Source organism: Centroberyx affinis, unplaced genomic scaffold (genome assembly GCF_046629955.1).
Source record: "Centroberyx affinis isolate AG114_WGS23_722 - 3 ecotype Tasmania unplaced genomic scaffold, CSIRO-AGI_Caff_v1 ptg000661l_1, whole genome shotgun sequence".
Taxonomy (NCBI): Eukaryota; Metazoa; Chordata; class Actinopteri; order Beryciformes; family Berycidae; genus Centroberyx; species Centroberyx affinis.
Genome location: NW_027279287.1, coordinates 164,715 through 176,346, shown reverse-complemented (window position 1 = coordinate 176,346; position 11,632 = coordinate 164,715). Strand labels below are relative to the sequence as shown.

The 11,632-nt window shown below is 42.1% G+C and overlaps 1 protein-coding gene across 1 annotated transcript; it reads right to left on the bottom strand.

Moving 5' to 3' along the window:
* Window positions 1-1,432: 1,432 nt before the first annotated feature.
* Window positions 1,433-9,460, bottom strand: stx19 (syntaxin 19). Its single transcript, XM_071519126.1, has 5 exons — window positions 9,214-9,460; window positions 6,175-6,467; window positions 4,318-4,554; window positions 3,402-3,614; window positions 1,433-2,584 (listed from the first exon to the last, which is right to left on the bottom strand). The coding sequence occupies exons 2-5, from the start codon at window positions 6,391-6,393 to the stop codon at window positions 2,348-2,350; spliced, it is 906 nt and encodes a 301-aa protein (XP_071375227.1). The 5' UTR covers window positions 6,394-6,467; window positions 9,214-9,460; the 3' UTR covers window positions 1,433-2,347.
* Between the last annotated feature and the right edge of the window lie 2,172 nt (window positions 9,461-11,632).

Here is an 11,632-nt window from a genome sequence, read left to right as displayed (position 1 = left end):
GAATGATTAATGCTGAATTGATATGGATACCACCTATTAAAGTAGTATAATTAAATGTGATGAACCATATATGTCCTTTCGCAATTAAGTGTCAAATGTTAAATCTTTTTCAACCGGTACTTCTCTCAGTGAACACTGGATGGCATTCTTGCTGTTCAGGAATCCCAGAGTTTACAGTAGTGCTACTTTTTACTTACTAGTTTAGAGGGGAGGCACAATCTGCACTGCACTGTATTATGAGACATTTGATAGGTAAACAAATATATTTCAAAATGTTCTTGCTCTAATCTGAGTGAGTCTGGTCAAGAAAACAGCAGATCTTGCTCAGGATGAGAGCAGTTATATAACTATATTGTCTCCCACCTGGGTACTCTACCAGACCTGGGTGAAATAGTACAAATAACATTTAATTTAACCTAACTGCAGCACCAAATAGGAGGGTAGCTCTTCAGGACAATTTGGAAAGAGTCCAGTAGATGTCAATTTAAAGAAAACTATACTAAATTGACTTTCAAATGGCCTAAACTTTCACCTTCACCAATCTTAACTTCCTCTGGTACTCCAAGTTAAAAGCTAAAACAAACACTTGCAAATAAAAAAAACTGTATTACAAAATATAATAATTATATAATATACATAATATGAACTCAAAGTTCATAAGTCTAATATCTAGAGGATCAGGATTCTGTTCAAATGTGTCTTATTCTGGAAGACAACTCCTCAGACTTTATTTTACCCTGGTGGGACCTCTCACTATCTGCATGGTGAAAGTAATGGTTGTGTTTACACAGTGTAATGCCATCCCTGATGTGCCCTGCAGCAACTCTCAACAGCCGGCTGATCGCTATCCTGTAACAGCAGCCAAACCAGTTTCCAGTCTGGCTCTGGCACACCCAGTTTACCTGTATTTTGTCCCTGAAATCAAACACCATGGGTCACTGACTCACTGACTCACTAAGGATGACTGCTATGAACGCTGATTGGAGGCTATGCTGCCAGTGAATGAGATTAACAGTACGGACAAATCTTCCTGACCATTATTACCTGGAATGGGTCACGTATTTATTATTTCCTACTCTATTCTGACAGTGACTGTGAGCAGGTATTTTCTCCATAAACAATAGGTGAAACTGCCGATGATTAACTGTAAGCAGGTGCGGGTCTGTTTATCAGCTGTACAGTACACTTTCTCGGTGTTTATATTACATCCTGCTGGTACTTCCCTCAATGGGAGCATTCCACCCAGTTTAGTGCCATTGTTCCCCTTTTGTGTAGAGCACTTTTTCAAGAGATGAACAATGAGTTTCACACAGGTGGCAGCTGGAGCAGCGCATCTGAATAATGTAACAGTTTCAGCAGGAACGTGAATTGAAGGTTTTCACTCCAAAACACTATCTAGAGAAATGAAAATATATTGCCTGAAATGTATAACTCACAATCCCATCTTCATTCGTCCTATTTTGAAACAAGATAGCAGCTGACTTGCAGTTGAATGATATTCCACAGCTTTATTATCATGCCAGCAACAATTTTGCCACCTTTTTCAATTGGTGGATATGCCATTTTGGAACTAAATTCAATTAACAATAAATGTTTTAATCAAGGTTTGTGATTTAAAGTCTTGAATCTGAATAGCTGTTTTTCACTGGTCATCCTTGGAAATGCAAATGAGACCTCATCTCAAATTGTAAAACAAGGTCTTGGTTCATAAATATATTGATCTAAAATGAAATGGCTAGATATGCAATGGCTCAAAATCTCTCTGAATATGAAATGTTTTCCACTGAGCTAAACTTGACTTTGTGCTGAATACATTTACGAGTCTACGATGCATCCACATGTCCGTACAAAAATAAGTGGTTCTTAAATATCTGTGGCACATTCAAAAAGTAAGAGGATTTTTTTGAAGAATGGTGCAAAGTAACAGTCTTGCTAATCTACTGTAGAAGTCCTTGTTGCCAGTGGTCTCCTCTTGTTTGTGACCTCTGTCAGATGACAATGAAGGTCTCCAATAAGCAGCACTGTTGGTGAGTAGCACTTACCGAACTGTCTCTCCCAATAGCAGTCTTCATATCCTCTTGAAAGAAAGTGCCTCAAGTATCAGTTCTGGCCTTTACGCCTAATTGGTTTGTATGTTCTGTTGAGTTGATTTTCTCTTTTTTCTCTGCTGCTCAGTTCAACAGCAAAAACTGCAGTGCCTTAACCTTACCTATAATGGTACTTGAATCTTGCCTCACTTACCACTGACTGATAAGTGATACTTTTTTTAAAGAAAACCTATCCAGACTGCCAAGGTTAAACATCCACCAACATCGAACAAGAGATCAGTTTCCAATGAATCCCCGTTTCATAAGCAGCATCTCCAGGGAGGGCAGCAGCAGCAGCACAGCTGTCGAAGTGGGTTCTTCTTCTTGTACCTGGCGGCCATCTTGAACTTCTCACTGGAGGTGGTCACATAGTCCTGCGTCCTCTCAACGTTGGTCTGGATGTGGTCGATGTAGGTCCCTTGTTCCTCCACCAGCATGAAAATGTCCATGAACAAATCCCTCAGCTCCTTCATGTTGCTCTCCAGGTTCAGCAGCTCCTGTTGGTGCAGAAGGGTGATGGGATTAATTCAGTGATATTGGAGAAGAGAAGGACATTGGTCAGGAGCTGGAGGTGGTTGGAAGCTGAAGTCACATGAGGGGACGGCAGCAGATCTTCATATAACACAGCCTCAGCACTAAAAATACACATAAATCATCATCTGACTCTTATAGGCTTAGTGGTTGATGTGCTGGTTTCCTTGAAAATCCCTTTGTATACAACAGTGGTTCCCAACCTCCTGTCCTCATAACCCAGAGTACTACTGTTATTCTATCCTACCATGTACTTTATTGCAAATCTATCCTTATAGGACCCGAGGACCGGAGCTGGGAACCACTGGTATACAAAATGGTTTGTGAGGAATTAAGGAGTACCAATCTTCGTCGATCAATTACCACTGACGTATTTTGAAAGAGCGTTCCTCTTACCCATGGGTGTCAGTCAGTTGGATGTGGCAAGATGTGGCGCTCGTCATACCTTAGCCTAAGGGAGTCCAAATTTGACTTTGGAGTTTTTAGCATTATAATGAACAGCAAAGATTAAGCAAACTTCCCCAGAAATCTATTTGTAAGCCATGTCCAAATAAATCACATCAGAGGAGCATTCAGGAGCAATTTTGTGACCTAAGTCTAGAAATGTATCACATTGACTAACTAATAACAGTCATCAGTCATTGCTCCACTTGTCTCCAGACATTTAGTAGATATAAGCAGGTTTGGAAGTTTTGGTGACATATGGTATTAGATGCAGAGAGGATCAGGTCTCAGGTCAGATCTTTGCCATATGGTTTAGTGAGTTGATGGCCTTGGTCTTACCTTGTGTCGTTGTTCGATCTCAGACAGTTGTGACCGTGTGATCCTGGCATCATTCAGCAGGTTCTCATTGAAGACCTCCCATTTTCCTGTGGCAACCATCTCATTCACCTCCTCCTCCGTCACCTCCCTTCCTGATACCTCCAGCTGGCGGATAATGAAGTGTTTACAGCGCTCCTGCTTGGTCAGCAGACCATCATTATACTGCCGCATTACCTAAACATAATGATTGGAAGAGAGAGAGAGAGAGAGAGGAGGCGGAGGAGGTGAAAGAGAATGAGAGTAAAAATAAGGAGACCTCAAATAGGATGAGGCAAGATCAACAGTCAACAGGTTTTTCTTGAAATGATAATCTGCAAGATCTATGTTGAGGTTATTGTTCTGTTTGGGTAACATCTTTGTTGCTAAGCGTTCATTGCTGTGACATTGTCAACCAAACTGTGGCCAGTAAAGTCTTTTTCCTTGGATTTTCTGTTGATGCAGTTTCTGTAAGTTTCTGTAGGTGGCGCTCTTTTCTTTGTCTGTTCAGCCATGGTGGCTATAACTGCTCATGCTAACTACCCAGTTCTTCTTCTGTTTATTCCAAACAAACTGCTGTTGTTGCTGGAAACATGAAACACGTCACTTACTGTGTACCAGAGGATTTTTCCAGAAAAGACCTACCAGAACAGCAAATGTAAAAGCTTTCATGAACTGGGTACAGGTTGAACCGCTATTGTGTTATATTATCAGTGACAGAGAGTAGCAAAATAGACATTTCCTACCCACAACCTCTATTCTTATACTGGGAAAGATAACGAGTTTGTGGGGAGTGTGATTTGCACTGACTAATATGTATCCACAAATGCATCCACGATCACTGAAGTGTGTATGGTAGAAGTGTATCCGAAAGCAGAGCTGGAGCCTAGTTATGTCCTACCTGTTGGAACTGGCGGTGCAGTGCTGCATGCTGGGAGCGTTGGATTCTTGTTGTGACTGCAGTAGGTCCCTGCTGGTCCTCAGTCCTCTGGGCCTGTTTTGAAAGGGCATCCAGACGCCTGTGGAGGCTTTCGGCCTGGAGCTTGATGTCCCGGGTGATGCTGCTCTCCTTCTTCATCACACTGAAACGACGCATTGTTGCCACCAGGGTCTTTTGCTGTTGGCTGAACTTGAGAACCTACACACAGTGGGTAAAGATTTTTTTCTTCGTGTCAGTGTCACTTCTGACCACCAATAAGGAGGAACTTCATTTTAACTTAACCAACGGAAATTACATGACCATAAAATCTGGCTATTTGAGCCTATCTTCTTATTCATGAGATTATTTAATTCCGTTGTACTTCAGTCAGGAACACTTTAGTCACAGATGAAACCATTAGCTGCAACTAATGGTAATACAGTTATATTTGGCGGATATGGCCCTGCTCGAGCAGCTCCCTGCTTACCCGGCAAGCATGCTGAAGGTATAGCAGGGGCGCCATGCAAATCCCCCCATGGGAGTGGACAGAGCAGAGCCAGAACAGCAACACTCAGTAGTGACATTTAAGAGCCACCGTGGTTCGATTGCATAGACTATAACAGGTGGAGGCTGGGGAGGTGGAGGTAAAGCTTTACCAAGCAGCAGAGTGTGCAGCAGTTGTGAAGCAGGAATCAGTGTAGGAGGAGGCCATTTAAATAGACCGCCTTGTTATGAGAATGGATTATGATTGGTGTGTGGTGATCAGCTGGTAGATGACGAGCAACGCGTGACGTCCGTGCCCTGCCTGAACTAACGCGATGCTTCATTTCAGTCAGGAACACTTTAGTCACAGATGAAACCATTAGCTGCAACTAATGGTAATACAGTTATATTTGGCGGATATGGCCCTGCTCGAGCAGCTCCCTGCTTACCCGGCAAGCATGCTGAAGGTATAGCAGGGGCGCCATGCAAATCCCCCAAACCACAGAACCATATGCCAAACATAAATGGTGCAGCCGATTCTTAGTAAGTTAGCAGCTGATCAGTAATGAAAGATCAATGTGTAGCAACAAGCTTGTTGCAGACCTCAAGCAGTGGCACCAGGCGAGCCTACATGAAAGGATGCAAGCATGCATCCTGATAGGTCATTGTACTGTTATGTGTAATATCTACTGTTATGTGTAGCCTAATATCTATGTGTAGCAGCAAGCCTGCTGCAGACCTCAGAAATTCATTATCTGAAGAATAAAGATGCAAGCATACATCCTGAAAGAGCATAAAGCATAAAGCTTTACCAAGCAGCAGAGTGTGCAGCAGTTGTGAAGCAGGAATCAGTGTAGGAGGAGGCCATTTAAATAGACCGCCTTGTTATGAGAATGGATTAGGTGATTGGTGTGTGTGGTGATCAGCTGGTAGATGACGAGCAACGCGTGACGTCCGTGCCCTGCCTGAACTAACGCGATGCTTCATTTTTCAAAACACAGTTACAAAGCACTTTACAAGGGATTAAAAGAACAGATAAAAACCAACAGCAAAAGCAATAAAAGCAAGGTAATAAATAGAAAAGCAAGGCAAGAATTATAAAGGGGAGGTCAAAAAAGATAATAAAAGTCATTATTACCTTAAAGCAAGTCTATAAAATTTAGTTTTAAGAAGTGATTTACGAGATGATACAGGTTTAGCCAGCCTGAGCACCTCAGGCAGGCAGGTTGTTTCAAAGTGTAGGACATATAAAGACATCAAAAGTCTCTTGGACCCTTGGTCTCTTGCAAAATTGAAAGATAGCCTTTTTGGAAGAGCTAGGAAATGAATGCAACCTCCATCCAAAATAATGCTTACCTCGGTCTCCAGCTCTGTGATGTCATTCCGGATACGCTGAGCCTCAGACAGAAAATTGTCAATGATTGGCTCCTCTTCGAACACCACGGCCTGCTGCGTGATGACCCCGACCGCTACCGAGTCATCGTGATCGCCCTCATCTGAGAAAGGATTGGTATCTTCGCCTGCCTCAGAAAACTCCTGAGCCCTCTGCTGTAGCTCCTCCAAGCGGTCCTTCATTGTGGGAGGCCTCACGGTAAAGCTTGCTCCTCAGGACACAAGGTTCCTACTGGCGATGCTGACTCCTTAGGACACTAAGAAAAGGAAAGATGAAACTTGAATGATCCCTCTGGGCAAACTGTCATGTCAACTGTTATGTCAAGACTATGTTCCTCCACCACAAATTGGATTATGCGACAGTAGCACAAATCGGACACACCAATTTCAGCTGTTTGTCATGTGAAAAGGTTAGCTAACGGTTAAGTTTAGGCAACTAAAACAACTTTGTTTTGGTTACATAAGCTTAACCCTAAACCTAACCCAAACCTAAATCAATTTGATTATGGTTAAAACATCACTCACAGTACAAATCTATTTGGTATTAGGAATCAACCAATCCACCACCCTATTTCACGTATTTGCATTTTTAGATATTGTCCTCATTTCACAAAATTTCAGGAGATCAGACAGCTTCATGAACAGCTGACAATTTCAACTCATGTTAAGTAGAATGTATGAATTGGAAGTTTTGTAAAAAGTATATGTAAATATAGCATTATACAAATCTAAAAATATCAATATATATGCAATATGAAATAGGTGGAACCATTATAAAAGCTTCAATATAGTGTAACAATGCTTTCGAAAGAAAGCAGATGTGAATTTATGTGCACGATGTGCAAATGTGTAATATTCACAGTAACATCTGCCTTAAGGCATCTCAAGGAGGCCATGGTACCACAGGCAAATACAACTGTGGTTAACTCTGTACTCTGGTGTGTCCAGTCGGAGTCCAACCTTGACCAGTGTTTGTTTAGCCTACATCATTATAAATTCATCTGTCATGATGTGAGCATAACTGATGAGACATGTCTGCACTCCGCTGATACTCCAAACACCGAAATGTATTTTTAACTGTATGAAAACAGCATGAGATGAATGAGCAGAAAGTTGCAACATCAGTCAAATTGACTCAAGCTTATTTTCCCATGAGAACTTCTTGTTGTGTTGTTTGTGTTTAAGTAGTCATGCATTTCCCTTTGCCAGCGATCGACTCACATCTCTAAAACAATGACAACTCTAGGAAAAGTGACCTTCTTGATGAACGCACACACACACACACACACACTGACAGATCTGACTATTGTTTAATAAGGGGATAGATCGAGTTTTGAATTAAAAAGGGGCACTTCTTTGCAGCTGTTAAATATTGATCACATTTCACTGTCAACTCTAATGTGTAAATGTGTGCCTGTGAATCTGGCAGTGAAGCCAAAACAGAATTAAGCAAGTTGCTTTGATTAAAACAATGAGATACAGAATCAGATTTACTGAATTCCTTTGACAGGTTAAGTGTATTCAACCACAAATTCCCGGGCATTCAAATGGAAATACCTACATTTTGAATCTGACTTAATAACACTGGGATTGGGGTTTTGGAGGGTTTGAAACTAACCATAACCATTTGGAAGCCCATGTTATTTGGGTGGGGTGAAGAGAGTGTTTGGCTGCTGGGAAATGGAGCATTGCAAATCACAGACTATCCCATTACCGGATGCATTTCAAACAGGAAAGACCCTATTTTGTGTGTGTGTGTGTGTGTGTGTGTGTGTACACAGTATCCAAACAATTTTGTCTGTGCATGTGTGTGCACTCATGTTTGCAGTTGTGTGTGTGTGTGTGTGGCAAAATCTATGTGTGTATTTGTGTATTCGGGAATACACAGACACGCATATGCGCCCGTTTTTGTCTGTGCTTAAGTGTGTGTGCGCTCTCATGTTTGTGTGAGTGCGGTGTAGCCATTACAATCTCCTCAGAGCTTACCAATGTAAAAGTGCCCATTGTTCTCTGGGCTGAGCTCTACCTCTCTCTCTCTCTACCTCACTCTCTGCCTCTCGCTCTCTCTCTCTCTCTCTCTCTCCACCCAGAAGAGCTGATTAAAAAAATTGCTCAATGGATTTTGAAGCACATTCTCCTGTGTACAGCCTAAAAACCGGGAAGAAAGTGGCGTGGGGCCTGAGCCGGGGCCTCGTCTCTCTCTCTCTCTCTCTCTCTCTCTCTCTCTCTCTCTCCCCTTGGAGAGGAAAACACAGCATATTTTCCCTGGGCATGCTTAACTCCCACATAGTACTTAGAAACAACACTCTTAAGGTTTTGCCTGTTTGAAAAATGTTGTCTCTCTCTCTCTCTCTCTATCTGTGATTGAATGTTTTGGGGCTTTTTTTTTAAGCAAGCTAACACTTTTCCCCATGCGATCCATCTGCTCCTGTGTCTGTGTTTATGAAGGAAATGCCTTTGTTGACATTCTCTCATCTCCATACAGGTGCACAGTAGGATGCTGTATTTTATTACAGGTTAAACAATTGCGCTGTGCCTGCTGGTTCTGTTGACTTTGATTAGAATTTTGTTGTTTTCTAGTTACGCTCAAAATGTTCAAGGTGTAGGGGGGTAAACCCACCCAAACTTACTTTACCCACCTTTTATGTGCAGAATAGAAATTTCTCACCTTATTAAGCTTACATAAATCTGTACTAAGTCAATTCGTAGCATACATCATAGTAAATAGTACCAAACTGATGGAGGTTACATGAGCATAGGGTCTTTTCACTGAGGAAAAACATGCTTTTGTGAAAATAGAATTGATTTTTCTTTCTGTTCATATATGTTTGCCTTATGGTGATCACCGACTGGAGGTCATAATTTACCCACCTTTCTATTTAAATCACAGTCATACATCACTGCTCATACAATGTCTCATCATGACACATTTATACAGTGAAAATACAGACATTTACAGTATCAAGATGTAGCGATCAGTCAGTTTGAAATGACAGTATTTACCTTATTGCTGTTAGCAGTCCATGAGGGGCTTGTTGCTGAGTGTTCCCATTCAGAGCTGACCAGGAATGTGACTGCCCTCTGATCCAAGCCATGGGACTGTTTTCCTCCAGCTTCACATACAGTCTCACATTCTTTTAGTATCATAAGTTCATCTTTGGCTCTCTTTTACATTCACCCGATGCTCATCATCTGTGAGCGACAGGTTTGTGTGCTCTGATACAGGTTCACAGTTAACTGTTTTCCAGGACAGCTCCACTCACAAGAAGGAAAAGCTGAACTTCTGAGGAAGTCTGGTTGAGCCAGTCTCAAGCCCCTCCCCTCCTTTTGAGGGAGGCCTGGCTCTGGCCAATAGGACGACAGGAGAGCGGAGGCCTATTTGCTTATCTGAAGAAATGAGAGGTGACGTGATTAAGTAAATGAGCGGGGAGAGACAGCATGCGGAGAGCACTGAAGGGAACTCATAAACCCTACCCTCAGGCTTACTCCTGGATAGGAAAATGGAGCAGAGCAAATAGAACTGCATTGTGTACATTGTTGAGGCGCAACAATGGGGATTAAGGTTTGGGTGTCAACCAGGGCGTTGGGTTTCAGATACGGCGAGTTCATTTTTATATGAAGAGTCTGGGTTCACAGTGTAAGCCCCCTCGGTTCGGGGGCTATTGTACTCCTCAGGCCCCAGTGACTCCGCTGAGTACTTTTGACAGATTTCTACCGACAAGCTCCCTGAAATCCAAGAGCCTTTCAAGGCGGGAAGGGACACAGTCACTCTCTGCTATGCAGCATAACACCCTGTGAAAAGCTGTTTGAAGTGCAGCGTCAGAGGGAGAGAGGGGAGAGACAAGTTTTGAGGATGAGAAGAGTTTGGCGGGGACAAGAGTTCAGTAAACGTCACTTCAGACTTTGATGGAGTTTCTGTCATTTTCATATTGCTACTGTCGAGTGAAAACCTTGTATCTCCAGAATGTCAACTTTTCAGTAACAAACAGCCGTGTATTTAGCGTGACGGCCAGAGATTCGTTAGAGGGAAAACCCACCTAAAGCTAGTTTACCCAGATTTTTATTTGCAAATAGAGTTTACCACCTTTTTTGCGCTGACATGAATCTTTAAGTCATAGTACACATAATAGTAAGTAGTAGGCTATCAATCTGAGTAAGTTATATGAGGACAGGGTGAGGAATTTAATGATTTCTCAAAATATGTGATTTTATTTTATTATATTGATGCTTGTTTGACTTATGATGATCACCAACCAGAGGTCAAAGTTCACCTACCTTTTTATTTACCACTCCATCACTGTTGAGCACTATGTATTTTTGAGTTTATCCAAGGGGTTTTTGAAAGGGTTTGATAAGCCACAAGGCTTGTGGAAATTGTATCAACCCAAAGAAAACCATGTAATCCTTCATCTTACTGTAAGTGAAAACATGGAAATCACCAAAACTGGAGTTATAAGTTTTTCCCACGACAGCAGCAATATAGGTGAGTCATCATCACAGCAGGCAAACACTTTCCAGTGGGTGGTGGTGTAGTGCTTCAGTTAAAAATTAAAAGGAAATTAACCATCTGATGGCTATGCAAAACACTGTTGGTAAAGTTTTATCTCTGTTGTTCCAGCTGCTACTGTATGCTGGTAATAATGCCGCAGCGCCACGCTAACAGTGACTCATCTATCCCTAATGGCAAGATATTATGACAACAAAGCAAAACCGGTTCTCTGTGTGTCAGGAGTGTCAAAATTCACCTTCATCAGCATCAGGGCAACAAGCTAACTGTTCCTGAACCTGCTTCCTGTAGCTGATCTTTCACCATCTGTGTGATATCCTGTGTGTGTGTGGGTGTGTGTGTGCGCGTGTGCGTGTGTGTGTGTGCGTGTGTGTGTGTGTGTGCGTGCGTGTGTGTGTGTGTGTGCGTGTGTGTGTGTTTATATGTGTTTGTGACTCGGCTGGCTTGTCCAATCTCCTAACTGGCTTGAGGTCTGATGTCTTTATTCATCTCCCTCTCTGAATCACTGATGATGAAGTTGAATGGCTTTTGCTAATTAAATAGCAACTTAAAATTCTCTCTCTCTCTCTCTCTCTCTCTCTCTCTCTCTCTCTCTCTCTTTCTCTCTCTCTCTTTCTCTCTCTTTCCCCAGGGCTTTGGGAGAGGTAGATATCAAACAGCCAGTTTCTGTCTGATGTCTCAGTGTGGGTGACATTGCTACTGCTGCATATATGGAATTTCTATGGGCTTTAATGGAACTGTCAAAGTGGAAAAGAAATATCAACTAAAGCAACATCATATTCCCAGGTTGGTCCTATATGATCCATCCAATAAGTAAGTTACTTCAGAAAGCTTAGCAATAGAATGGAATTTACTTTTTCACATGAAGGACCCATATAAGCCTTGGCACCTATTTGTTGAGATGTTACCCTAAGG

What these genes read in the sequence shown, in the direction of transcription:
- stx19 (XM_071519126.1), bottom strand. Translation starts at nt 6,393, where the DNA reads ATGAAGGACCGCTTGGAGGAGCTACAGCAGAGGGCTCAGGAGTTTTCT. An exon ending in TCACAGAGCTGGAGACCGAG is followed by an intron (nt 4,555 to 6,174) that starts GTAAGCATTATT and finishes CACTGTGTGTAG; the next exon opens with GTTCTCAAGTTCAGCCAACA. An exon ending in AGATCGAACAACGACACAAG is followed by an intron (nt 2,585 to 3,401) that starts GTAAGACCAAGG and finishes CTGCACCAACAG; the next exon opens with GAGCTGCTGAACCTGGAGAG.